The 27661-nt window shown below is 37.8% G+C and overlaps 1 protein-coding gene across 1 annotated transcript; it reads left to right on the forward strand.

Moving 5' to 3' along the window:
- The first annotated feature begins 668 nt into the window (after nucleotides 1–668).
- On the forward strand, nucleotides 669–23164 carry LOC126175485 (39S ribosomal protein L11, mitochondrial). Its single transcript, XM_049922306.1, has 3 exons — nucleotides 669–986; nucleotides 13882–14071; nucleotides 22815–23164. The coding sequence occupies exons 1-3, from the start codon at nucleotides 852–854 to the stop codon at nucleotides 23078–23080; spliced, it is 591 nt and encodes a 196-aa protein (XP_049778263.1). The 5' UTR covers nucleotides 669–851; the 3' UTR covers nucleotides 23081–23164.
- The last annotated feature ends 4497 nt before the right edge of the window (nucleotides 23165–27661 follow it).

Raw genomic sequence — 27661 nt, forward strand, 5'->3', positions numbered from 1 at the left:
AGTGTGGGTGTACACATTTATATATAGTGTGTGGGTAGCTGTGTTCTATCGCTATTAAACTTAAATATTGTTTCTCTTTCAGTACCTGACTACACTTGTGGAAGCACACTCAGTAGTAGAAAAATCGAAGTGATCACGGCAGATTTACGATTTATCGCGAAAACTAAGCACAGTAATGAAGACTAAGAAGGGATAAAAGCACAGGATCCACTACTACCCTTCGAGTGAGCGCGGAAAGAATAGTTCAGTTTCCGATATTAGCAGGTGAAGGCACCAGCAAAACTTTCTTTCCGAGGAACATGACCTGAAACAATCGCAGCAACTGTGACTTGGTGGTCCTTTTTCTACTTGTGTGAATGCCGCCATTTGAAATACTTAAGTAAATAATTGCACCGCGTATTGTTTTAAGTTGACGGAAAGTGTGAATTTGTCGTAAAGGACGTGGTGACTAAATGCATTTTGATACGAGGTAATTTATGTTGGCTTCATGTTGTCACAAATTGTAATGTATGCACAGAGGTCTAGAATGTCTTTAATCGTAAGGAAAATAAATATATCGTACAATGGAGACGATTAGGGTTGCTTTGTAAGGGAGAAATTGGCTTAAGTCGAAATGAAGATATTTTCTAAAATTCCATAGTAAGTGAATGTCGATAGTGAGGGTATGGTGAACAGTGAAATTAATCTTCTTGTTCCAATGTTCTTGTAGGTTATTTTGTGTGTGAATTTCATTTTCACTATCGAAAGAATTTCCGTTCGATTTTGCCCGAGGGTATCGAAACGTCGCACAAATGTCTAATGTTTGAAAATAATGTAGACGAAGAGCAGTAGACTTAAGTGAACAGTTAAAAATGTCGAAAGCTGCTGGTAGGCTGAAGACCTTGCGTAAAGCCGTTGACAAGGTGCAACATGGAAATAAAATTCGAACCAATATTCCAGCAGGAATGGCAGTTGCCGGTCCTCCGTTAGGACCAATGCTTGGGCAGGTAAAAACGATTTTGAATTTGTATATTGTGACCGCAATCATTTTCCGTACAACAGCCTTTGATGCATAGCTTACGTCGTTCATCAGTATGTTTAATGTCAGAAGCAACTTGAATTTTGTGTTTGTCCTGATCATCTCTCATCATTCGGGAAGTGGTGAGAAATGGCAAGATTGGGAACTTCTGCAGGCGCTGATGACCATGATGTAGAGCGCCTCATAAACCAACATCACCATCAACTTGAATTTTGTTAGATATTGCTCATTGTAGTACTGCCGGTAGCAGCAGCATCTATGTTTAGATAGTATTTTACCATGATACTACACACCTCATAGTCACACAGATTCAACCGAAATCTTTAAAAAAAAAAAAATAAAATAAAATAAAAAAACATTTTCCGAAAGTTAGAAGAAGTAGTTTTAGATAGATAACCACTAATACGCATAATCGAAAAACACAAAATCTTGTTAGCCCATGAAAGAGTGTATCAGTAATAATCTATAATTCATAACTGGTGTAGTATAGGTTTGTATGAAAATGTCATTTTCATACAGTTGAGCTCTAATAGCGCGCAAGCAGCAAACACTACTTTTCGTTCAAATTACTTTTATCATTTTTTTTCTTTTTTTTACTCCCTTTGTGCTCCGAAGCAGAAGCTCTGTTCCATAGGTTTTTCAAACTCAAAACGAAATAAATGGTGTTCTCAGACACACACAAAAATGTATGTGTATGCCTGTTATTTTGAATGGAATACTTTTATTTTGTGAATGTTCAGTACCTTGCTCCAAAATATTCTTTAAAGATATATGTACATAATTTGGCTCTATAAGGTTATAATTAATTTTTATTTTTGTTGAATCTGGAAGTTAACATAATATCAACATCTATATTAATCTCTTCAGTTAAATGAAGTTGGTTTCCTTTTACATGAGACTGTCAGCTTAATACCAAGAGAAAAAGTGATTAAAAATCCATACCCACAAACATACAATACTTAAATTTCTTAAGCTCAAATTAATTTGTGGTCATGTAAGTACAAATATTTGCGAACAAGTTGGCTTATAATACTACTAACACAGACTCAATTAGTGTCTGGACTGTTGTTTTTTTGCTGTAATATACAGTAAAGCGATCGTGGTTTGAAGTGCCACACAAGGACTGCGTTGTTAATCTTATGCATGCATGTAACAGAAGGCATCAGGATCTCTAGCATTAGAAAGAGGAAACTGCATGTGGAAGTAAAGAACAACCACGATTCAGAGTTTGTCAGCTATGTAAGGAAATACAAAAGAATGTTTAGCAGAATAGTTGAACAGGCAAAACAAATGGCAAACAATAAATACACATCAGATGCCACAAATAAATCAGAAGCTGTCTGGCAAATTGACAAGACTGGAATAAGCACTGAAAAACAAAAGGTTTAAACCCTACATTAGAAATAACAGGGAAGTGATTACAATTCAGACATATATGCCAAGAATACAACAGCTATTTTTGTTGGAATTGTGTGAACAATATATTTCGTGTGTGACGGCGCAAAGTGCACAGTGTAAAATAGACCTCTTTGACATTGTCTAACACTCTTTGTGTGCGCTAATTATTCTGTTGTGTTCGCTGTAATTTTGTTTGTTCTTGAATGTGCAAGTATAGTTATTAGTAAGATGTCCTTTTTTCTCCTTAATACTTATTCAGCTGCGCAAATTCCAATAATTTTATAAATTCTAACAAAACTGATCATCTCCCTCCTTCACACCCAAATCCCAATATAATGCGACACAGATCAGGAGAATTCAAATTTATTCATTTATCCTGCTGTGATTTGGCTAATATTATCAAATCCCTAAAAAATCTCAATTGTTTGACTGGGATGAAATTCCAAGAAAAATAATATAGACAGGATGTGATTATATTGCATCCTCAACTCTGTCACAACTCCAACTCTGTCACATAATTAATTAATAAATTGTTCGTTGAGGACTGCTTTCCAGACACGCTGAAGTATTCGTAAGTTCTACCTATCCATAAAAATGGCAGACAAGAGGAGATAGAAAATTTTTGTCCAACATCAATACCACAAATTATTTCTAAAATATTTGAGCAAATAGTGTGTAACCAATTAGAAAAATACAACAAAAAACAACTTTATTTTTAATATTCAGTATGGATTTAGGCAGGACCAAAGCATTGTGCATGTCGCTATCAATGAACTAATCACTAAAATAACCAAATGCCTCAATAACAAGGGCAGTGTGTCCAGTATCTTCTGTGATGTCAGTAAGACATTTAATATGGTAAACCATAAGCAGGTGTTCCTCAAATTAGCTTCTGTGGCTTCCATGACAAATCTTTAAGTTGGTTCACATCTTATCTCAAAATAGGACACAGAGGGTAGTTAAACATCATAAGGCTGAGAAATCTTGCTCAGTTTGGAAGGAAATTCAAGCAGTTGTACCCCAGGGGTCCATACTAGGTCTGTTACTATTTCTATATTATATAAATGACATGCCAGGTAAGGTAACTTCAGATAAGATTCTGTATGCAGATGACTCGACAGCAGTAGTCTGCTGTAAAAACACTGACGAATTAGCACAGAAAACAAAACAAACCCTTCAAGAACTCGAAAATTGGATAGACATAGACCACATCATTTCAGGCAGGCTAGGAAAAAATCTTAACTTCATAGTCTTGGATGTTATTGAATTCAGAATATGATAAAATTAAGGGCTAAGTAAGGAACATGTATTTATTTATTTATTTTTTTTTCCAAAAAAATTTCTTGTCTATGATACAGCCCTCCAAAGATGACACTGTGCGTACCATTTTGAAGATGCAAGATTTTGGGAAAAATTTAAAATTCAGTATCTCTGGAACAGTTCTAGACATTTTATTGGTTTTTTTATTTGAAAGGTAATTGATTTATGATTACAAAGAAATCCTCCATTTGGACTTACCTTCCAAAGTTCTTTTACTATAGTGTTCTGAACTTTTTCATTTTTTTCAAAAATACCAATCCATAAAACTTTGATTTTTTTTTCTGTTGATTAGAACCATGTAGTTCTACATTCCCTGGAAAGGAGAGCTTCCACTTTCAGGCTGAGCATGTTTTATAGACAAATGAAATTTTTTCCATGCATAAAACATGTTTTATTATCACATAACAAGCTCATAAAAATCAAAAATTATCCTTATTTAACATAATTTTAGTTTTGAAAGAGGACTAAGACATTCATTTTTCAAGCATTTTAAATGGTTCAAAATGTATGTGAAAGGTCTAAATACTTAAAGGTTTCAGTTTGTACAACAACTGTGCACTCAGTTTTGTACTGAAATTAGCCAGTCAATGAACTAAAAATGTGTTCCACTGCTTCAGTATCTTCCTTTGATATAGAGTGATGACTTCCTGCTGAACCAATAGGAACTGGAGCACTTATAATCGTCAAATCATTGTGAACAGAAGTGATCACTGATAGCGTTGTTGCTGTGTTTCAGCTGGAAACATGTATCCAGAAGCTGGTCCATGTGGTAGCATAAAATTCACCACAATTTCGTTTAATCAGCAAAATCACTGTGAAGTACTAAACATAGTTCTTCAGCCTGTACACACCCTTTCACTTCTGCAATGTGTTGTTGTGTCAATGGCATGTCATGGCATCTATAATCTCTGCAATCCACCAGTCATAGTCATACACACATGCCACAAACATCCCCCATCTCAGGTTGTGAATCTGAATATTAAATTGCTGTTTCTGGGCTGTTGGCTGAACAAACGAAATTTCTTCCTTCTTGCACTTTAAAGTGAGTGCAATATGAGTTCTCCCATTACTTTGAGTCCAAAAATATGTCTTCTGAGTTCCTTTCAAAGGAGTAGTTTGTTTGCACCATCCTTCTTTTTTCTGCTCACAGGATTCTTCGATTTCCTCTTTGGACAAAAGAATGAGGCTGTGGATGTGTAAAATATTATGACTCTCGTAAAATCCTCAGCATGCTGAATCACAGCTGTATTTCATACGGAAAGATTTATGTTTTGCAGCATGGTGCTTCAGCAGGCCTCCTATGATCACAAGGACCCTTCCTGTGATAAGTAACACCGTATACCCAGTCAGTTGGCACAAGTGACTTACTCAATTCAAACAGCTGGTAACGATTTTTAAAATGACTGGGAGAACCATCAGAAATGATGATTACCTTCTCTGCCCCTGTTTGCAGTTGAAGAATTTTGCACATTTCTAGCAAAGCATGTGCTGAGTCATGTTCTGTGTCCACACTTATGGTCTTGTTTTGAAAATATGTCACTCCTGTAAAAATTGAAACCTGGTCATTACTCCAATGATACCCTTCTACTTCTTGTTGGAGAATTACAGACCAGCCCTCAGCAAAATCACTGTGAAGTACTAAACATAGTTCTTCAGCTTGTACACACCCTTTCACTTCTGCAATGTGTTGTTATGTCAATTTCTCCAGATGCTGGTATGTTACTGCTTTCACTGACCATTTACGAAGTTCATCAGTGAAACTGTCAGAGGCAACAGTTTTCTTAATTAGTTTATTTTCCTCCCATGTCACATATGTAATTTCTGCAGAAATATCTGCTATGTCCTCCGGGCCAAGTGTCTGTAAAGACAGTCCTCCCTTTCCAGGGCAGTCACCCCAAGTCTCTCGCTTTACGTCACAGACTACAGATGACTTCACACACCCAACCAAGGTGTCATATGCAACATGCTCCAGTAAGTTCAAATTTCATGCAGTACACACATAAACAGACATCTCTAGGTGTTTATGGAACTACCCACTTAGGTCGTAGTGCATAAAATTTTGATCTTCCAGTATGTGAAGTTGTTCTTATAAATTGCAAAAATTTTCTTTAATACTGCATGTCATGTGCCTCTTCACTTTCACAATTTTTTAAACCTTCAATTGTTGCAGTGTCTTTTCTGTTGGCACTCTGAGAACAGCCCCACTTATCTTCCAGATAAAATGACTGCACAATTTGAACTTGAGTTGCTTCTACAGGATGACTATAATAGGGATCTGGTATTCCAAGACTCCTTTTACAGACCTCGCATTTCTTGATTTGTTTGCCGTGTACTTTGATACTGATGGAATGTGGATAAAATTGTTTCCTTTGGAGATGTCTGTGGAATAATAGTTCAAACTTGCATATTTTCACTGTAGGATGAACAGTATTCAATAGCTGAATTGATATTTGTCAAAAATTCCTGGCAAGAGTGCTTTGGTTCATTTTCTTCTGAAGATGGAATTTCTACTTTGGACAGTGTGGTCAATTTTGCTGTAGTGTATTCACCCATTGCTTTAGTAATCTCTCTGTGCTTTCTTGATGCATAAAGCTTATGACTCAACTTCACTGACCACGGTTTCTGAACAGGACTAACACCTACCTCTGTAGTTGACTGAATCAGGGTACTTAATTCTTCCTCTGTTGATGCAAAATCTGCATCACCTGCATCATGGGAACTTCACCTTGTTCAGATACTATCAATGTTGTTATTCTGTCAAAACATTTAGAACACAAGAAGTTGTCAGTGGAAACATCTTCACTTTGAAACAGTATCTTCAAATGCAGACACTTATTGCCAACCTGAACAAAGTCTGTTTTTGTTTGTCTTATATATCACTCTTATATGGATATGCAGATAGTCAGCACACTTAACTCTCCTATGGCCCTAGTCAGAAGACATTTCAAACAGTCCTTTTCACAAAACACACTGCAACTGTCAACTGGCAAATTCCTCACAAATACACACTAAGTGGATGGGCTCAGATTTCTTAGAAGCCTCTTCAGTAAACAAATTAGCACTGAATAGCTACAGTACAAATACCGGCAATGAACAATCATGACAAAGAAACTGACTAGAAACTATAATAAAGTGTAAGAAATATCTGCAACAAAGAAAGTATAAGAAATAACTGCAACAAAGGCATTAGTAATAAACATTATAACAAAGAAATTAGTAAAAAACTTCACTAAAGACATAAATTACCCTTGAGAGTTAAGAAAATGTTTTTTTTTTTTTTAAATAAAAGCTGTCCAACTTAAAAGTGGAAGCTCTCCTTTACAGAGAATATAGTACTACATGGTACTAATCAACAGAAAAAAATCGAACTTTTCTGGATCGGCATTTTTGAAAAAAAAATTTTTCTGTAAATTAAAAAAAAATTCAAAAGGAGACAGTAAAAGAACTTTGACAGATATGTTCAAACAGAGGCTACCATTGCAATCATAAAGCAATTATCTTTCAAATAAAAAAGCTGTAATATCTATAACTGTTACAGAGATACAGTATTTTAAATTTTTCCAAAATTCACATCTTCAAAATGTTGTTTGCACTGTCATCTTTGGAGGCCTATATCTCGGGGCAGTAATTTTTTTTTTTTGGGGGGGGGGGGAATCTACATCTACATGACTACTCTGCAATTCACATTTAAGTGCTTGGCAGAGGGTTCATCGAACCACAATCATACTATCTCTCTACCATTCCACTCCTGAACAGCACGCGGGAAAAATTAACACCTAAACCTTTCTGTTCGAGCTCTGATTTCTCTTATTTTATTTTGATGATCATTCCTACCTATGTAGGTTGGGCTCAACAAAATATTTTCGCATTCGGAAGAGAAAGTTGGTGACTGAAATTTCGTAAATAGATCTCGCCGCGACGAAAAACGTCTTTGCTGCAATGACTTCCATCCCAATTCGCGTATCATATCTGCCACACTCTCTCCCCTTCTACGTGATAATACAAAACGAGCTGCCCTTTTTTGCACCCTTTCGATGTGCTCCGTCAATCCCAACTGGTAAGGATCCCACACCGCGCAGCAATATTCTAACAGAGGACGTATGAGTGTAGCGTAAGCTGTCTCTTTCTTTAGTGGACTTGTTGCATCTCCTAAGTGTCCTGCCAATGAAACGCAACCTTTGGCTCTCCTTCCCCACAATGTTATCTATGTGGTCTTTCCAACTGAAGTTGTTCGTAATTTTAACACCCAGGTACTTAGTTGAATTGACAGCCTTGAGAATTGTACTATTTATCGAGTAATCAAATTCCAATGGATTTCTTTTGAAACTCATGTGGATCACTTCACACTTTTCGTTACTTAGCGTCAACTGTCACTTGCCACACCATACAGCAATCTTTTCTAAATCGCTTTGCAACTGATACTGGTCTTCGGATGACCTTACTAGACGGTAAATTACAGCATCATCTGCGAACAACCTAAAAGAACTGCTCAGATTGTCACCCAGGTTATTTATATAGATCAGGAACAGCAGAGGTCCCAGGACGCTTCCCTGGGGAACACTTGATATCACTTCAGTTTTACTCGATGATTTGCCGTCTATTACTATGAACTGCGACCTTCGTGACAGGAAATCACGAATCCGGTCGCACAAGGCCCGCAGCTGGATTAGAAGTTGCTTTTGAGGAACGGTGTCAAAAGCTTTCCGGAAATCTAGAAATACGGAATCAACTTGAGATCCTCTGTCGATAGCGGCCATTACTTCGTGCGAATAAAGAGCTAGCTGTGTTGCACAAGAATGATGTTTTTTGAAACCATGCTGATTACATATCAATAGATCGTTCCCTTCAAGGTGATTCATAATGTTTGAATACAGTATATGCTCCAAAACCCTACTGCAAACCGACGTCAATGATATAGGTCTGTAGTTAGATGGATTACTCCTACTACCCTTCTTAAACACTGGTGTGACCTGCGCAATTTTCCAATCTGTGGGTACAGATCTATCGGTGAGCGAGCGGTTGTATATGAGTGCTAAGTAGGGAGCTATTGTATCAGTGTAATCTGAAAGGAACCTAATCAGTATACAATCTGGACCTGAAGACTTGCCCGTATCAAACGATTTGAGTTGCTTCGCAACCCCTAAGGTATCTACTTCTAAGAAACTCATGCTAGCAGCTGTTCGTGTTTCAAATTCTGGAATATTCCATTCATCTTCCCAGGGGAAGGAATTTTGGAAAACTGTGTTCAATAACTCCGCTTTAGCAGCACAGTCGTCGGTAACAGTAGCATCGGCACTGCGCAGTGAAGGTATTGACTGCGTCTTGCCGCTTGTGTACTTTGCATACGACCAGAATTTCTTCGGATTTTCTACCAAATTTCGAGAAAATGTTTCATTGTGGAACCTATTAAAGGCATCTCGCATTGAAATCCGTGCCAAATTTCGCGCGTCTGTAAATTTTAGCCAATCTTCGGGATTTCGCATTCTTTTGAACTTCGCATACTTTTTCCGTTGACTCTGCAATGTTTCTTACTTACTCCAGAATTTTAATATATGCTAAATTCAATAGCAACTGAGACTGTGGAGGTAACCCCCTGCCTGAAGTGATACAGATCATGCCAATAAATAATAATGCTATGAAACTAAACCTAACAAAAACACAAATTGTACACTTCAGAACCAAACTGTTGTATATATAACACAGTTAAGTTATGAAAGCAGAGAGCTAATCACTGCAGAATCTGTTAAATTTCATGGAGTGACCATAAACAGAAACTTGGCATGGATTGATCATGTGGACTGCTTATTGATCAATTAAATAGTTTTGTTTATGCAATGATGATTCTAAATAAAGGAACTGACTTAGCTGTTGGAAAATTTCTGTATCATGCATATTTTACATCGTTTGGAAGATATGGCATAATTTTTTGGGGTGTTGAAAAAGGAAGCCACCTCTGAATGTCCAAGCTACAGGAAAAAATTATCAGAGCTATGACTGGAACAAACAATAGACAATCATGTAAACCTGTATTTCCAAGCCTTGATTTATTGACAGTTCCTTCTATGTTTATATATGAAACACTTCTCATAGAGCTAAAAAACCAACGTCTTTTTGAAGGAAATTTATTTACACATGCTTATGAAACAAGGCACAAACAAGATTACTTATTACCTTGCCACAGACTAACATTATTTGAAAATACTCCAATTTATGTGGTTTTGAAGCTTAGCAATAAAATGTATTCAGAGCTCAAGGACTGCAAGTTAGAATCCACAGGTGCAAACGCTGAAAAATATTCAAAACACAAATGTTACTACAGTGCTGATGATTTTATAAATGAGGAAGGCAAGTAGGAGATATTACATTTGTGAGGTCAGATGTGCACTCATATGAAACCAGAAACAGGAACTTATTAGACATTCCTTGGGTGCGTTTGAGTGAAGTCCAAAATAATTTTGTACATGCTGGCAAAACATTTTTGAACACTATATCACATGGCACAAGGGAACTGCATGAAAATAAATTTAAAACGGTGGTAGAGACATGGCTGAAAGAGAAAGCATTCTATAGTACAAGTGAGTTCATACATAATGAAAAAAATATGATGCTCTTTTTTATAACAAAAAATGATGCTCTTTTATTATAAATCTGATTGTGAACTAACAAAATTGTAACTTATGACGTACAACATAATTTTGTCTGTGCAACCGGTGTAACAAAACTAATTATGGATGAGTTCAAGATGTGCAATATTTATTTAATAATATCTATATATGTTAACCTTTTGTATAATCATTTGTATAACCATCTTGAGAACTATTTATCTATTTTTTGAATAATTTGTGTAACCAACTGTATAATTATGTAACAAATGATGATGCCTTATACAAAACAACAGTTGTTTACAGGCAAAGGAATTCAGTTCAATGCAATTATGTTTTTTCTACATTATGTTCTATGTGTACACTTATGTTCTCTTTTTATGGAGGTATATGTTCTATTCATATGTGTCCATACTTATAAACTATGTATCTATATTTCTAGATGTATACATATAGTCCTTTTCTGGAAGTAAGTGCTCTTAGATATGTCCATATTTATAAACTAGAGAAACAAACATGAAAGATACATAAAAAGAAAGATTTTAAACCACTGTGTAAAATTTTAAGAATCGGGAAGAAATGTAATACACATCTTTTTATGTTGTAATGTGCTTCTGGGAGCATCCATATGCTTTCTTTTAATGTATCTTGTTTTAAGGCATACTTAGGTAGGCTTAGAATTATTGATTGATGAGTCACCAATGTTTCAATCAATTTCAATTATGGTTTTTTATTTATTTGTTGTGTGTGGTTCTGCCATTTTAGATCTTCTTGGGACCAAACTTCTATAAATCTGGTGTTATTTATGGTTTAAAGTATTTTGCCTAACAGTCCTATGGTTGCAGTTAGAGGCTGTTGATTCTGCACTGTTTGGATATATAGTGTTTGTTTTATGTGTGTTTATTATTAAGTTGTTCATTGTGAACCATTGTAATATATGTGAAGTGGTCTTTTTTATTTAATTGTGGTTCAGTAATTGATAAAGCTACTATGGGCTGTTTCTTGCTGCTCCTGGAAATTACAGCTGTTTATGATTTAAATAGAAAACCAGTAACACATTTCCTGTCCTTTGTCTCCCGTGTCCTGTCTTCATTGCCATACCATGTGACATTTTGATTCTCTTCTTAGAAAATTGCAGATTAAGTTATTTTCAAGTGAAATGCATATCATTGTGATGATGATATAATCTGTTGAGAAATGAAATATTTCTTTAAAGTATCTCTTCCATAAGTTGCTGTGACTTGCCAAACGGGAAAGCGCTGGTAGATAGACACAATAAAAAACACACACACAAATATCAAGCTTTCGCAACCCACGGTTGCTTCATCAGGAAAGAGGGAAAGACGAAAGGATGTGGGTTTTAAGGGAGAGAAGAAGGGTGGTTGATGGTAAGTGTGTTTCCACTGTAGGAAGGAGAGTAGGTTTTTGATCAGTCCAGTATGTTTGAGTTTTGGGGTGAAGCTGAGTTTGAAGCCCTTGGAATGCAGTAAAACTTCTGTTGGATAAAGGATCTGCTGGATAGATTAATAATGGTGTTCTTGATTTGTTTGCCCTTCACGGAATATTAGGAAGGGTATGGTAGATAGAACAGGCCAGCAAAGGCAAGGTCTTCTCTTACTGTTGTAAGTTGTAAGAGGATTAGGGAGACTTGTAGGAAATTGTAAGATATTTATCTTATACATTTCCAAAGGGAGAAGAGGTAGCTCAAGGATGCCTGTGCCATGGAAATTTGTTTTCATTGTGCTATGTTTGTGCTTGACAATAAATGGCAGAATCTGAACATCCAATATCTTTGTGAAAGGAGAGTTGGCATCCAGATATGGGATTTTTGTAGTCTGGCTATTATGGAGGATTCCATGAATTAGGCAGCATTTCTGGATTTTTGCGATACATAGCGGTACCGTGAAGTAATGTTGCTAATGGAGCAAGGATCCATTAGGAATGGGGTGTAGCTGTAGGACAAGAAAAGAAATATGCAGGGTGAGTCAGGAGGAAAGGTACATGGTTTGAGGGGTGACAGTATTAGTGATTCGGAACAAAAAAATTTATATGGACCATCCCGAATGGTTTCGTAGAGAGAACACATTTAATGTACACTGTTGTTTGTTTTCGGTATTACTCAAACATTGACATTCTTTACAGCATACCACAGTAGTGTAGAGGAAGTTGGGGCGAACAATTTAATACAGGGCACTTGTATCTATCAAGTCGTGAAACTACCTCAACCTGGCCTACATAAACCATCTATGTTAGAGGCCTGAGCGTTGCACGAGATTGTCAACTTTCTCACACACTCTTCGCGCAATCTATTACCCCCTAGAGAACAAATGAACAGCATATTGTTTAGGAAACTTATGTAGTTTAATTTTGTACTGCGACCCGTGTTGACTGGAGGATGCGCTTTTTGAGTTATTTGAGGAAAACATAAACAAGTGATATTAAATGCGTTGCATCTCAGAAACTATTCAGAATAGGACATTTGTCCAGGTGAAGTTTTTGTTCAGAATTACTAATACTATCACCTCTTAAAGCAAGTACCTTTCCTCCTGACTCATCCTGTATGTGGCACTGGGGAATGATCACAAATTAAATTAAAAACATGGATACTTATAGCTGAAGACTGCAAAGTGTGAAAAAGTCTAACAAGGCCTCTGTCAAATGACTGGTGATGATGGAAGCTAAAGTAAACTAACATTATTTTAAGCTTTGGACACTACAGATGTTTGTTATTAAGCTTTTACCAAGATTGCCTTAAATTATTGGTTAAAAATCTTCCTCAAAGTTATACATGTGGCGCACTATTTAGCATAAGCTGTTCACACTCTGAAATTCCTTTGTTTGACACCTTAAATTTTTTCCTGCCTAACATTATTGCTGATTTTTTTGTAAAGTTGTAATAATTAACAAATAAAAAAGAAACAATTAATAATAAGAGACTATTTGCTGAATAAGCGTGTTGGTTAGAAGTTCTTATTAAAACACTGAAGTGTTATTTATGATATGTACAATTAAATCTATGTAATATTTAACCATACGTATGAATGTAAGTAAAGAAATAATAAATAACCCATATTTCCTTGTCACATGCATCCTCCCCCCTTCCCCCCTCCCCCTCAGAATTCTCATTCAAAGACTGATAAAGAAAAATTTGCGGGTGGGTCTTTTGAAAAGAATACATCAGATTTCCATTCCTATCCAACCTTGAAATCAATTTCCAGTCACCTTGTTGTCAACAGTACATAAAACCCTAATATTCTTTTCCTCCATCTTTTCATGTCAGTCTTAAGTAGTATTTTATTCCAATGATTGCTTCATAATTATTAATACCACTACACCCACTGCCAATACTGCCGGTTAATGAACAGTGTTGTGCAGGGTTAAGATGTTCATTGGTTGGGTCCTCTTAGGCACATTAAGTTTATAACTGTTCTGATACTGAAAAGAACTAATTTTTTTTTTATCTGTAACCATAAGAGAGACTATTATGGCTCATTTTGTGTTTTACATTACAAAACTGATATTCTATTGTTCTTTTGTCTTCAGCATGGAATCAATATTGCAGCTTTTTGCAAGGATTTCAATGAAAGAACAAAGGATTTAAAAGAGGGGATACCTCTTCCATGTAGAATTACAGTTAATGCTGATAGGAGTTATCAGCTTATTATGCATAAGCCACCTGCTACATTTTTCCTAAAGCAAGCTGCTGGTATACAAAGGGGTGCTATGGAACCAGGTACTAAGGTTTGGCAGTATTTGTGTGTGTTTAAATTGTACTCCATTGCTAACTGTACTAGGATACATTGAGTGAATTAAATGACAAATATCAATCTTTCCTCATTGCCAACATGAAAATTTTTAAAATGTTTGTCATGTATAACAATCACAGTTTTATAGTTAGTAGTGAGTATTTATACGAGGGTTGTTTTTTTAAGTAAGGGCTGTTTTTATTTTTAAAAAAAGATACAAATACTTTTGTAAAAAACTTTTATTTTCTGATTCTACGCACTTTTACCTATTTTTCTACATAGTTGCCTTGTTTATGTAAGCACTTGTCATACCGTACAACTAAATTTTTAATTCCCTCATAAAAGAATTCGGCCGCCTGCTCCCACAGCCAAGAGTTCACTGCCGCTTTCACTTCATCGTCGTCATTGAAGCGCTGCCTGCCAAGATGGTGTTTCAGGTACCGGAAAAGGTGAAAATCGCTAGGAGCAAGGTCGGGGCTGTATGGTGCATGGTCCAAAACTTCCCAGCCAAAAGAATCAATCAAATCCCGAAACTTTTGAGAGGTGTGAGGCCTAGCGTTATCGTGCAGGAGCAAAACTCCTTTTGTCAGCATGCTGCGCCTTTTGTTTTGAATTGCTCTGCAGAGCTTCTTTAGAGTTGCACAGTAGGCATCTGAGTTGATTGTCGTTCCTCGTGGCATAAAGTCCACTAGCAAAACACCGCGCCGGTCCCAGAACACAGTTGCCATAATCTTGCGCTTTGACAGCATCTGTTTGGCTTTGACCTTGACGGGTGAGGTTGTGTGTCGCCATTCCATCGATTGTCGCTTGCTTTCGGGAGTGATATGGGATACTCATGTTTCATCTCCAGTGACAATCTGACTCAACATGTCATCCCCTTCTTCCTCGTAACAAATCAAAAAGTCCAATGAAGTGGCAAATCTCTTCCCTTTGTGGTCCTCTGTGAGGAGTCTGGGTACCCACCGAGAACACAGTTTCTTAAAGTTTAGGTTTTCAGACACAATTTTGTACAAAACCGATCTTGAAACTTGTGGAAATTCCAAAGAAAGAGTGGAAATTGTGAATCTTCTGTGCTCACGAATCTTTGTTTCGACTCCAGCCACCAAATCATCATTGATCACAGAGGGTCGGCCTGAGCGTTCTTCGTCATGGACATTTTGACAGCCATTTTTAAACTCTCTAACCCATTGACGCACTTTACCTTCACTCATTGCATTGAAGCCATAAACTTCTGTTAACTGACGATGAATTTCTGCAGCTAATAGGCTTCTCGCGGTCAAAAAACATATCAATGACTGTATCTCACACGCGGTGGGCGATTCAATAATCGTAAAAATTATAAAGTAGCACAGCGATGCGTACACGTCAGCTACAGAGCTGCAACTTGCATCAGTGTGAACGGGAGGATGCTGGCAAGTGGCGCGGTGGCTTGTTGCGGCATCTGCGCGAACTACGGGACTATACACGCGAACGGCCCTTACTTAAAAAACAACCCTCGTATGTTATATTTGTGATTGTATATTTTAAATTGAGTCTCTGGACACATGCTTTCAAATTTTTTTGCTAGTTGTTGTTGTCACATTTCTTTTCATCTCAGTTTTGCATTATTCATAACCAGAATACACTGCTGAATGATGAATGATAGTGCAAAAAATCAAATTTTCAGGATAGAAGCAACAAACAAAAAAGTAATTTCAGCCACGCAATTCCAGATGAATTCTGGGTGATGCATTCTCCCTCTTAAGAGACAGAATCTAATACTGTATTGTTTGGTCATGGGACATTCCATTTTTGTTCCTTTTACAAGTTATGACTTTCCATTGTGCATTGTAATTTGTGCTGCAGAGAATTCTAAACTGTGACCATGTAGGTCATAGGGTCATTCCATGTCAAGGGGACCAGGGGTCCCCACTTTACCATCTCCAAATCTATCTTTGGTGGCTACATACCAAATTTCAGTTCAGTGTCTTAAGTGGTTGAATTCTTAGAGGATTTTAAAGAGAGGCTACTCACCTCCGCATCATGTACCAAGGTGCAAATGCGCCAACTTTGCTAGGCTTTCTTAAAAGTTCTAGCAAACATTTGGTCATTTACTTTAATATACACAGACAAGTTTTCATTCTGAATCACATTGTGGCAAAAATTAGGGATTTAGCCTTACAAGCCTCTAAAGTGGCTAAAATATTTGTCACGCTATTCGGAGAGCCACGGTTTGACCGACCATTGCTACTTTTCATATGAACCAATCACACCAAATCTTCAGAGGGTTATTCATGTCTATGATGTCTAAGTATCGACCAAATTTAATTAAAATTGGATGCCCAGATGAAAAGATATGCATCTGCAAAGTTGGTCAAAATTTTCTAATTGCAAATTTTAGGCAATTTTTGGGAGAAATATCTCAACTGTGTCTTCTTCAATCCTCTTTTTCTTGCTACAGCTGGAAAAAGCATGCTTTAAGCTTTCAAAGAAATATTGTTTAATTTTTGGATCTTTCAGTTTGATGAGTAAGAACACATTTCAAAACTTATGGTTCAAATGGCTCTGAGCACTATGGGACTTAACATCTGTGGTCATCAGTCCCCTAGAACTTAGAACTACTTAAACCTAACTAACCTAAGGACATCACACACATCCATGCCCGAGGCAGGATTCGAACCTGCGACCGTAGCGGTCACGCGGTTCCAAACTAAAGCGCCTAGAACTGCACGGCCACACCGGCCGGCCCAAAACTTATTATTTTAGCACTTCGAGAAGACTGAAAAGTCAAATATTTTGCTCATAAAGTCCCATAATTAATTATTTTTATTCAAGTGTATAAGCCAGTTTCAAACAGTAATTTAGCACATGACATGAAAACAAGTATAGTACAAAACACAGCAAATTTGCAGAACAAAAATACTAAAGATTCAGTTCCATGTTTGGTTAAGCACTTCTACAATTTTATCAATGACAGATTGTGGATAACTGTATTGTTGTCCTGGTGATGCTGATGGGGCTTCCAAAGACATGAAGATATGTTGCTCAGGAATCCAGCAGGTATCTTTAGCAGTCGACCAGTGGAAGGAACGAGCATGACTGTGTGGGTGTGTAAAGCTGATGACGACATCTTGTTGTTCATGTGAAACTTCACATGTTTCCAGCACACCAAAAATTGCCATACATACAAGTAACATACTATTCTGGTTGTAAACTTGGAATTTCTTCATCTGCTTCGAAGGCATTAACTGTGAATGCTGTAGAATCATTGTAAACTCTGCTTACTCTGAGAACATTACAATTAATTGATTTTCTCTCGTTCCAGATACTGTATGTCCCATGGTAAAACTTGTTTCTTGATCTGGGTGGATTTTTTCAATTCCTTCTTTTGGTACATAAAAAAGCTTTACGCCTGGAATACTATCATCACAGAATTTGAATAAATCATATGGAGTCAATATTTGGCAGTGATGCCAAAATCCTTTTCAAGCAGGCATAAATTGACAAAATTTTTGAAATTCTTATATTGAATCATCACTAAAGCAATAAATGTTCTTAATGTTTTCAGTCTTTGCCTTTAAATATGCTATCAAATTTATTTGATAGGCATAGACAGCAATGGTATTATGACAGAACAGTCGCTGATCATACGAATTTTAATACTCTGACATTCTTTGCCATCAAATTAGACATCAGATGAATGAAATGTGGCCTGACTATTCTCCCAATGGAATCTGCACAGTATCCCGATCAATGAAAGAATAATTCTCAGCAAAATCAGTCAAAATCTATCATTAAAATTAATTCATTTTCTGCAAGATTTCTTTCTAGCTGCTTAAGATATAAACTTTGGTGTTCTGACACAAACTGATGGTTTCTTAAACTGGTAATTTTCAAAATAAATGCTTCCATGAAATCTTAAACAGTTTTCTGGCAAGTCTCCAATGTGTGTCTGCCAGCAATTGCTTGTATTCCATTGTTTCTTCAGGATCATAGTCTTTTTTAAAAGAGTCTTCAAGAAAAGCATCTAGTTGCATTTTTCCTGGACATTCCTCACAATTTTTTTTATTCCGAAGTGCTCACAGTCTGCCCCCCCCCCCCCTCTCTCCCGCCAAAACCTTGTAGTCATCTTGAATGGATGTTGCTGAAGCAAACATTAATTTGACATTTTGATGAATTGCACATACACATACTGAATGTGATCCAGAAGCACCAGCTGTACTACACCATTTCAGCCTGAGCTTACAAAATTTAGAGAAGCTTAGTTCATTTCCATATTGCTTACAATAAGCAATGAACATTTTTTTAAGGTTACAAAGGAGCAGGCATTTCTCCTTGTGAATATTTCCCCATTTATTCTTACAACAACACAGTCCTTTTTGCCTGGGCATAAACAAGAAGAGTCATCATCTTCAAAGAAAGTGAGGACATTTTGTTTCATTTCATGAATGAGCTGTTTCACCATTTTCCATCTTCAGTTTCCAAACCTTCATCATCTTAGCTGAAACAGCAAATTCTTTAGCCATTTTTTCAGTAGTGCAGTTATTTGGGGCCAGGGTCAAAATTTGAACTATACTGCTATTGCTTGAAGTTTAATCTTAAGTTGTTCAATTAAGATGTCCATACCTTTACATTTATGACACTCTTCCATTTGTATCTGAGCAATAACTACTTGGCTCACACCAACAACCGTGGCAATTATCTTTGTAATGCTGCCTCCGGCTTTCTGACATTTGCACTTTATGTATCCCATTGAATCCCTTTTGCTGATCTGTTGAAGCTTTTGTAGTGATTCTCCAAGTGATGATAATGAAGTTTTAGCAGTAAAGCCAAGCATCGATGACACCCACGTCTTCTGTGGATGGTGATCCTTGCTTATCCTGGTGGGATGATTGTTTTGGGCATTTGATGTCTATATTTGCTACAAATTTTCTGACAAGGTTTAAAAACTTCATTAGTCAGTGACTTGAACCTATCAGACATTGCAGTGTTTACAAGTGTTATTTGTTTGTCTTTACCAAATGGGTACAGTGTCAACATCAAAGATTACACCATACAAAAGACTGACACTGAAAATTGCCAATAATGGAAGCAGCAATTGAAAGTGGTGATTCAGCAATGTATATCACTGCTGTGAAGGTAGAGCCTTAAAAAATTATTGCTGCTTTAGAATACCAATGGAAATGCACTTTAGGGGTAAAACTTCTAAAGCAACGTAACATTCTGTTATGATCTTCTAGATTTTATAATCTTCAGAGCACTTTCTGAGGTTTTATTATATTTATATTTTACACTTTAAAATAATGTAAAAACACTTCTTATCAGCATAGTTACTTTCCTTAAGCCACAGCAAAATCTTATACTATTAAAAGACACTACAATTATACATTTTTTAAATTTACAACTTCAGATTGTATTAATTTTTGTATTTATTAGTAATCCATTTTTCCTACTTTTGATAGGTATTCTTACTCATCAATATACAAGATACAGAAATTAAACAGTATAGCTTTGAAAGCTTAAAGTATGATCTATCCAGCTGTGGCAAGAAAAAAAGGATTGAAGAAGACACAGTTGAGATACTGCCGCCCCCCCCCTCCCCCCCCCCCCAAAAAAACCCTAAAATTTGCAATTAGAAAAATTTGGCTAACTTTGCAGATGCATATCTTTTCATCTGGACACCCAGTGCCAATTAAATTTGGCTGATATATAGACATCATAGGTAGAAATAGCCATCTGAAGTTTTGGCATGATTGGCTCATACGAAAAGTAGCAGTGGTTGGGCAAACCATGGCTCTCCAAATAGTGCCACAAATTTTTTTTGCCACTTTAGAGGCTTGTTTCTATATTTAGGTATGGCTAAATCTCTAATTTTTGACATGGTGTGATTCAGCATAAGAAGTTGTCTGTGTATATTAAAGCAAATGACCAAATGTTTGCTAGAACTTTTTTAAGCCTAGCAAATTTGGCACATGTGTACCTTGGTACATGATGCGGAGGTGAGTGCCTCTCTTTAAAATCCCCTAAGAATTCAACCGCTGAAGATACTGGTCTGAAATTTGGTATATAACCATCAAAGACCATGTAGAACCTTCACACCAAATTTCATTAGGTTTGGAGATGGTTGAGTGGGGACACTGTTTAATATTGGTCCCTCTGATGTGGAATGACCCCATACTAATTTTCATGCCTTTTAATCCTATGTGCCATGTCTTACATCAGAACTGCCAAAATGTCTCATTTCGGTAGAACCCTTTGAGTGCGAGGTCGCAAAAGGCCAATGATGTTTATGGCATTTAATGCCCCACAATATTGGGTGCTAATGACAACAGGAGAAGGACTGGGGGTATCCAATGAGGAGCCCAGCATGAGGCTATGGATCGTAGTTGAACTGCTTGGTTGACAAGTAACTCATTACAGTGTTACTGGTGTTGATCCAAAGCAGAACAATGGCAAAGATAAACAGAGCAAACATTGTAATACATCTACAACAGTGCCAAAGTTGACGTTTCATCAGAAAGAAATCCAAGGAATTTTGCAGATTAAGAAAGAATTGGCAGAAGAAATATTAACATGTCTGGGGGATGAGTGAGTGGAATGTGTGGTGGCATCATGCACGGCCCTGTGGACAATGTACACGAGGAGTACAGTAACGATAATACATGCCTAACGAGTGAAAGTGAGTTCATCATCTTTGTCGGACAGGGGGCCACAAATCAGGTCTCCAGTGAAATGTAGTAAAGGATAATTGTCCGAGGAGTGGGTACTAAACATAATTACGTACGTGGAAGATAATCCTCAGCATAGTAAAAAATTAGTGATGAACAGATTTCAAATAAGCCCACAGCAATATGATCATGTAGTGCATAAGAAAAATTATGAATATTTGAGGGAGGATAAGGCATACCTGTTACAAAAACTAGTGTTTGTGTGTTTCATGGATGCTTTACGGGATGCGCATCATACCGTATGTAACATAGATTACATTGATTTTAAGGGAAGCAATGGATGGTTACATAATTTCAAACGGTGCTCCAGAATTGGAAGATGTAAGATAACGAAGTTTCATACAAAGCATCAACTTTTCGATACAGCAAACTGCAGAATCAGCCTGAAAATTTGTAGTAGCTGAGATAAATAAACTTATCCCATTGTTCATTAGGAATTTGTATTCAACCCTGACCAACTGGGATTTGAAGAGGAAATGCATTTGAAAGGAACCTTGGATATTAGGGTACTAAGAGAGTTGTATCAAGATAAACTAACATCAGTTCTTTAACATATTTGTATAAAATTACACTGACTGTTAATTGGGATGGTCGATTGGCTGGAAAGTTATTTATATGTTGTGAGAAATTGGATGTGCTCTGCCCCCACAGTTCTATCTTGTGTGTGTGACTTTAAAGGCCAGTATGGAATATTATAGTCCCAGAAAACAACACAACACTTTCAGATGAGCCTTTCTAAAGGTTGAACTTGCAACGCCACACTTAAGGAGTTCCTTGTAAGAGGTGCAATATGATGGGCTTAAGAGAACTACAAATATGGTATGAGCACTGCTTTTGGCCAGTGGCTGGTTAAAATAACTTGCTTTTGCTTGATTTCTGGTCTGTGTTTAAAAATCATACTACTTTACAGCAAACTCTCTCTCCTGAGAAGTGTGTGACATTGCAGTTCATACTATCTGATACCACAGGACAAATTCAGCCTCTGGATGTTTGCTTTTTCTGTACTTATAAAGTATAGTATTGCACTATCTGCAACTATGCCTTAAAAGATGGCTTGTTTCATAAGCTCCACGACAGTTTCGTTTTTGGTTGCATGTCATCACATTCCATCAGTCCTTATCACCCCGTTAAACCAATATGATTCTATATGCATTCTTTAAGAGTGGATACCTAGCTGAACATCCTGCATGATTTGTAAATCTGAAGGAGTTTTCTTTTGATCTTGATGGTGCAAACGTTTTTGATCACTGTGGTACGCCATTTTTCATTTTGTGTTCATGGTGCAAATTTATTGTTTGTTTTGAACAATTTTTTGTTTGTTGATGATATCCAGTTTGTGGAGCGTAATACATACATCCCATAGAAGGTTGATCTCTGGACCTCTCAGATACATTTCCTCGAGCACATGCTGAGTCATTGGCAGCTAATATTTTTCCTGTCATAATTGTTAACACAACACTTTCAAATGAGCCTTTCTAAAGATTGAACTTACGACCTCACACTTAAGGAGTTCCTTGTAAGAGGTTTTCTTGAACAATTGGATTATTTTTCACATTTAGCCTTTCAGCTTAGCTTTCATTTGAGAGTGAGTAAAAAGGAATGAAAACCAAATTTTTTGAACACGAGACCAGTAAAGTATGTTTACTGTGAGCCCTGTATGCTTGTGTTTTGTCCTGAAAAAGGAACTGCTTTTCTAATGTTTAATGCCCCTTCTCACTCCTCTTAGGACATGGCACTAGAATAGTGAATTAACAGTTATGAGAAGAAGTCAGAGACGCTCACAATTACAGGTAGAGTTTTTAGGCAAAATAAAAAAATTCACTTCTACTCGAGTGTGACACATTATTGTTCATAGAAAATTAGCTCTTGACCATGTCATCAAAATGCATGAAATATTATTAAAGTGTAACTTCCCTGTGAATTTTAGAAATAGTCCTCATGTTTTCATAAATATTTAGAGGTAAACAGTTCCAACCTTGCATTGCATTTGATCTGCTTAGTTATAAATGGAATTTTGTTTCAGGAAAAGAAATATCGGGAAAAATAACACTAAAGCATTTGTATGAAATAGCAAAAATCAAATCAGAAGATCCTCCTTTGGCATGTTACACTTTAGAACAAATATGTATAATGTTGGTAGGTGTTGCAAGATCATGTGGCATTGAAATAACAAGAAATATTGACTCAGTTGAATATGGTGAATTTTTGGAAGAAAGGAGAGAAGTTGTTGAACAACAGAAGAAAGAACTTCAAGAGAAAAAGGAAGCTCGGATGTTAAGAACAGGCTAATCACTCTCTCTTTGTATCTTCCTTTGTTGTGTAGTTGTAAAAAGAAAGTTTACTGTTATTAAAAAAAGAAGAGATATGTACAAATATTTCTATTACACCTGTAACTCCTTAATTTTGCAAGCCCAGGAGATAGAGGTAACATTTTTGTCTAAGTGAGTCTTTATTGAAAATGATTAGGATGGATGAATTGTGACATATGAAGTTGTGAAATGGTGAATAAGTGGCCAGCACTAACAGCCATAATCACATTAATTTTCAGATGATTTCTTGTCATTGCTCGGACCAATAAATATAGATTCATGCTCATTACCATGACAACCCATGGAAGTTATTCATTGCTGCACTAAGACATATAACATACGAGGGCAGTTCAATAAGTAATGCAACACATTTTTTTTCTGAAACAGGGGTTGTTTTATTCAGCATTGAAATACACCAGGTTATTCCCCAATCTTTTAGCTACACAACACTATTTTTCAACGTAATCTCCATTCAATGCTACGGCCTTACGCCACCTTGAAATGAGGGCCTGTATGCCTGCACGGTACCATTCCACTGGTCGATGTCGTAGCCAACGTCGTACTGCATCAATAACTTCTTCATCATCCGCGTAGTGCGTCCCACGGATTGCGTCCTTCATTGGGCCAAACATATGGAAATCCGACGGTGCGAGATCGGGGCTGTAGGGTGCATGAGGAAGAACAGTCCACTGAAGTTTTATGAGCTCCTCTTGGGTGCGAAGACTTGTGTGAGGTCTTGTGTTGTCATGAAGAAGGAGAAGTTCGTTCTGATTTGTGTGCCTACGAACACGCTGAAGTCGTTTCTTCAATTTCTGAAGAGTAGCACAATAAACTTCAGAGTTGATCGTTTGACCATGGGGAAGGACATCGAACAGAATAACCCCTTCAGCGTCCCAGAAGACTGTAACCATGACTTTACCGGCTGAGGGTATGACTTTAAACTTTTTCTTGGTAGGGGAGTGGGTGTGGCGCCACTCCATTGATTGCCGTTTTGTTTCAGGTTCGAAGTGATGAACCCATGTTTCATCGCCTGTAACAATCTTTGACAAGAAATTGTCACCCTCAGCCACATGACGAGCAAGCAATTCCGCACAGATGGTTCTCCTTTGCTCTTTATGGTGTTCGGTTAGACGACGAGGGACCCAGCGGGAACAAACCTTTGAATATCCCAACTGGTGAACAATTGTGACAGCACTACCAACAGAGATGTCAAGTTGAGCACTGAGTTGTTTGATGGTGATCCATCGATCATCTCGAACGAGTGTGTTCGCACGCTCCATCATTGCAGGAGTCACAGCTGTGCACGGCCGGCCCACACGCGGGAGATCAGACAGTCTTGCTTGACCTTGCGGCGATGATGACACACACTTTGCTCAACGACTCACCGTGCTTTTGTCCACTGCCAGATCACCGTAGACATTCTGCAAGTGCCTATGAATATCGGAGATGCCCTGGTTTTCCGCCAAAAGAAACTCAATCACTGCCCGTTGTTTGCAACGCACATCCGTTACAGACGCCATTTTAACAGCTCCGTACAGCGCTGCCACCTGTCGGAAGTCAATGAAACTATACGAGACGAAACGGGAATGTTTGAAAATATTCCACAAGAAATTTCCGGTTTTTTCAACCAAAATTGGCCGAGAAAAAAAATGTGTTGCATTACTTATTGAACTGCCCTTGTATAAAAGATATACAACTGATAAAATACATATCACCTATAACATATAAAAGACATATAATATATAAAGTCCTCGCCTCAGATTTAGGTAGATGACTTCCTTCTGCCTGCTTGAGCCAGCATGCAATGGATGGCGTCGGTACAGTACCAGCAGTGCTTTGGAGTTTGACTGTTGTACTTGTGGGCAGACAATTATTTCCTCACGGTGTCTTCGGCTTGAGCTACTCAAAAAAAAGAAGAATGCTCTTACAGATCGGCTTGCTAAAGAGAAACTGAGCAACATCTACTTCCATTCTCATTGAACTACATAAAAAACTATTATTATTGTTTTTTGCTTCAATATTCAGTAAAGCAGTTAAGCAAAGTGATCATCTTTTGAAGTAGAATATGAGAAACATTTCATTGCTATAACGCACACATAATACTCGGAACACACACTCACAAATGAACTAGAATGAAAAACATGCTTGAAAATTAACAGCAAAGAACCAGCAGAGGCATAGATTTTCATTTGTAACACTTCCACTGGAATCATTGCCTAATAAAGAAAACTTTGACATTCCTTAATCATATGAAGAAGCCTTGTTCTTGTGAGTGATTTAGTTAACATATCAGCCAGCTTCTACTGCATTGGGACTTGTTCCCCTGAGTTTTATCTTTTCTCTAATAAAATGATTTTTGATATCAGTATGTCTTATTCTTCCACGGCAATCACTTGTTTTGTATACACGAAATACGTATTTATTACCACAATAAAGTTTAATGGGGTCACTTTCAGGGCATGAAGAGATTTCTTTTTTGACCTCTGTAGCCAGAATGCATCTCGATAAGTTGACGCCAGGGCTACGCATTCAGCTTCAGTAGTTGATAAAGCTACTGCAAGTTGTTTCTCGCTGCCATAGGTAATAACACCTTGAATTTAAACAGAAAACCAATGACTGGCTGCCCATCCTCTTTGTCATCAGCTCAGGCCTTCAGACCAAAATTACCCTCCCAACCTTGTACATAAACAGATTTCCTGTGTCTTGTCCCTCCAGCCACCCACTACCTCCCACAATTGCACTGTCCAGCCACAAAGGAGCACTCCCCTCAATACTCAGATTATCTAGCACTGGAGCAACTGAATCACATCCGTGCCACTGTTTCAGCTACCTCTCACCGTGCCCTGAAATGAGGAGTATCGTACCCACTATCTTTCCCACCCATCCCACAGTGGTATTACACCACCCACTGAACCTATGCAATAGCCTTGTCTACCCCTACTCCCAACCCTTTGCCCGATGGCTCATGTCCCTTTAGTAGACTTAGACGCAAGAGCTGTCCCATATATCCTCCCAACATCACTGCCACTACCACTGTCACCACCACTACCTGCACCACCTACACCTACACTGCCAAACTACCTGTGAAAGCAGTTGTGTGATCTGCAAATGAAGCTGGAGCCACTGTGCTATGTTCTACATGGGTATGACAAGCAAAAAGCTGTCTGTCCAGGTGAATGACCAACGACAAACTATTGCAAATGGAAAACTGGACCACCCAGTAGCCCAGCACAATATACAATATACGACCAACTATTGCAAATGGAAAACTGGACCACCCAGTAGCCCAGCACAATATACTTAAATATGAGGTCGTGTGTGTGTGTGTGTGTGTGTGTGTGTGTGTGTGTGTGTGTGTGTCCAGTGACTGCTTCACAGCCTGTGCCATCTGGATGCTTCCTACCAACACAAACTTCCTGAAATGCACAAGTGGGAACTCTCCCTGCAGTATAACCCACATTCCTGTAATGCCCCTGGCCTCAACCTTTGTTAGTCCCTGTCCTCCACCCACCTGTTCCCTTGCCTGCTCCCACGACAGTACCACACAGCCTTCTATTCCACTAATGCACCCACTAGTCTCTCTCTTTCCCCCCCCCCCCCCCCCCCCCCCCAAAAAAAAAAAAAAAAAAAACTTCCCGGCTCCACATAGTAGCCCTGTCCTGTCCTACTCCCCCCTCCATGTTCTTGCTTGCTCCAACAAGCAGCACTACACCCTCCCCCACACCTGCACTGCTATCCCGCCCACTTCCAGCCCCGGGCTCCTCCTTGTCTCCACCACCCACATTACTTTTCTCATCAGGAGCAGCTGTTCACGATCCAGCCTCAGTGGCCAGAGACAGTGGTCATTTTTGTGAGAGTTGTGCAACTATCCTTTTCCTAATGTTGTCATTATTTCATCCTGGATTTTCCATTGTTTGATTTTTCCCATATTTGATTTTCAGCATGTGAGTGCAATTCTTCTTTAATTGCCTGAAGCCAGTTGTGTGACTGTGTACTTTTTAAAGTTGCTTGTAATGATGATGAATCCGAATTCTTTGTATCTGTGAAGTAGTAGGTCACATAATCATTCGTCTATGTTGTTTTCAGGATTCTTGATGATCTTTTGAGTGTTCAACTTTGCTGTGAATTTTTATTTGCATCTGATGAATTTTCACCTTCTGAGCTGCTTTCATTGGAACTGTTATGACAGGGTAAAATACATATTGGTCATCACCTTTCTCATTAGTAATAGGTTCAGATTCAGCTATTTCTGATTCATTTTGCTTAATTTCAGGGGTAATTTCCAGTTCCTGAGGCTTTGTAGGCACTATTATATGCTTTGCTCTGTTCACGACATGCTACCAGTATGTGTAAATGTCTTTTTATCCCATTTATACCTGCTTGCTTTAGGTAGATGAACAAAGGCCTTGCTGCCAAACATTTTTAAATGCAGAAGGTTTTTTCCAGATAAATACTTCTGGTGTCATGCTTTTTAAAGATGTTTGATCTATTAATGAGGTACGCAGCTGTAGAGACTGCGTCGTCCCCCCCCCCCCCCCCCCCCCCCCCCTATGATTTTGGT

This window comes from Schistocerca cancellata, chromosome 1 (assembly GCF_023864275.1).
Source record: "Schistocerca cancellata isolate TAMUIC-IGC-003103 chromosome 1, iqSchCanc2.1, whole genome shotgun sequence".
NCBI lineage: Eukaryota > Metazoa > Arthropoda > Insecta > Orthoptera > Acrididae > Schistocerca > Schistocerca cancellata.

Bases quoted from the DNA above. Each gene is read 5' to 3' on its own strand.
- LOC126175485 (XM_049922306.1), top strand. From the start codon at position 852: ATGTCGAAAGCTGCTGGTAGGCTGAAGACCTTGCGTAAAGCCGTTGAC. The intron at 987-13,881 runs GTAAAAACGATT...TTTTGTCTTCAG, and splicing joins TAGGACCAATGCTTGGGCAG to CATGGAATCAATATTGCAGC. The intron at 14,072-22,814 runs GTACTAAGGTTT...ATTTTGTTTCAG, and splicing joins AAGGGGTGCTATGGAACCAG to GAAAAGAAATATCGGGAAAA.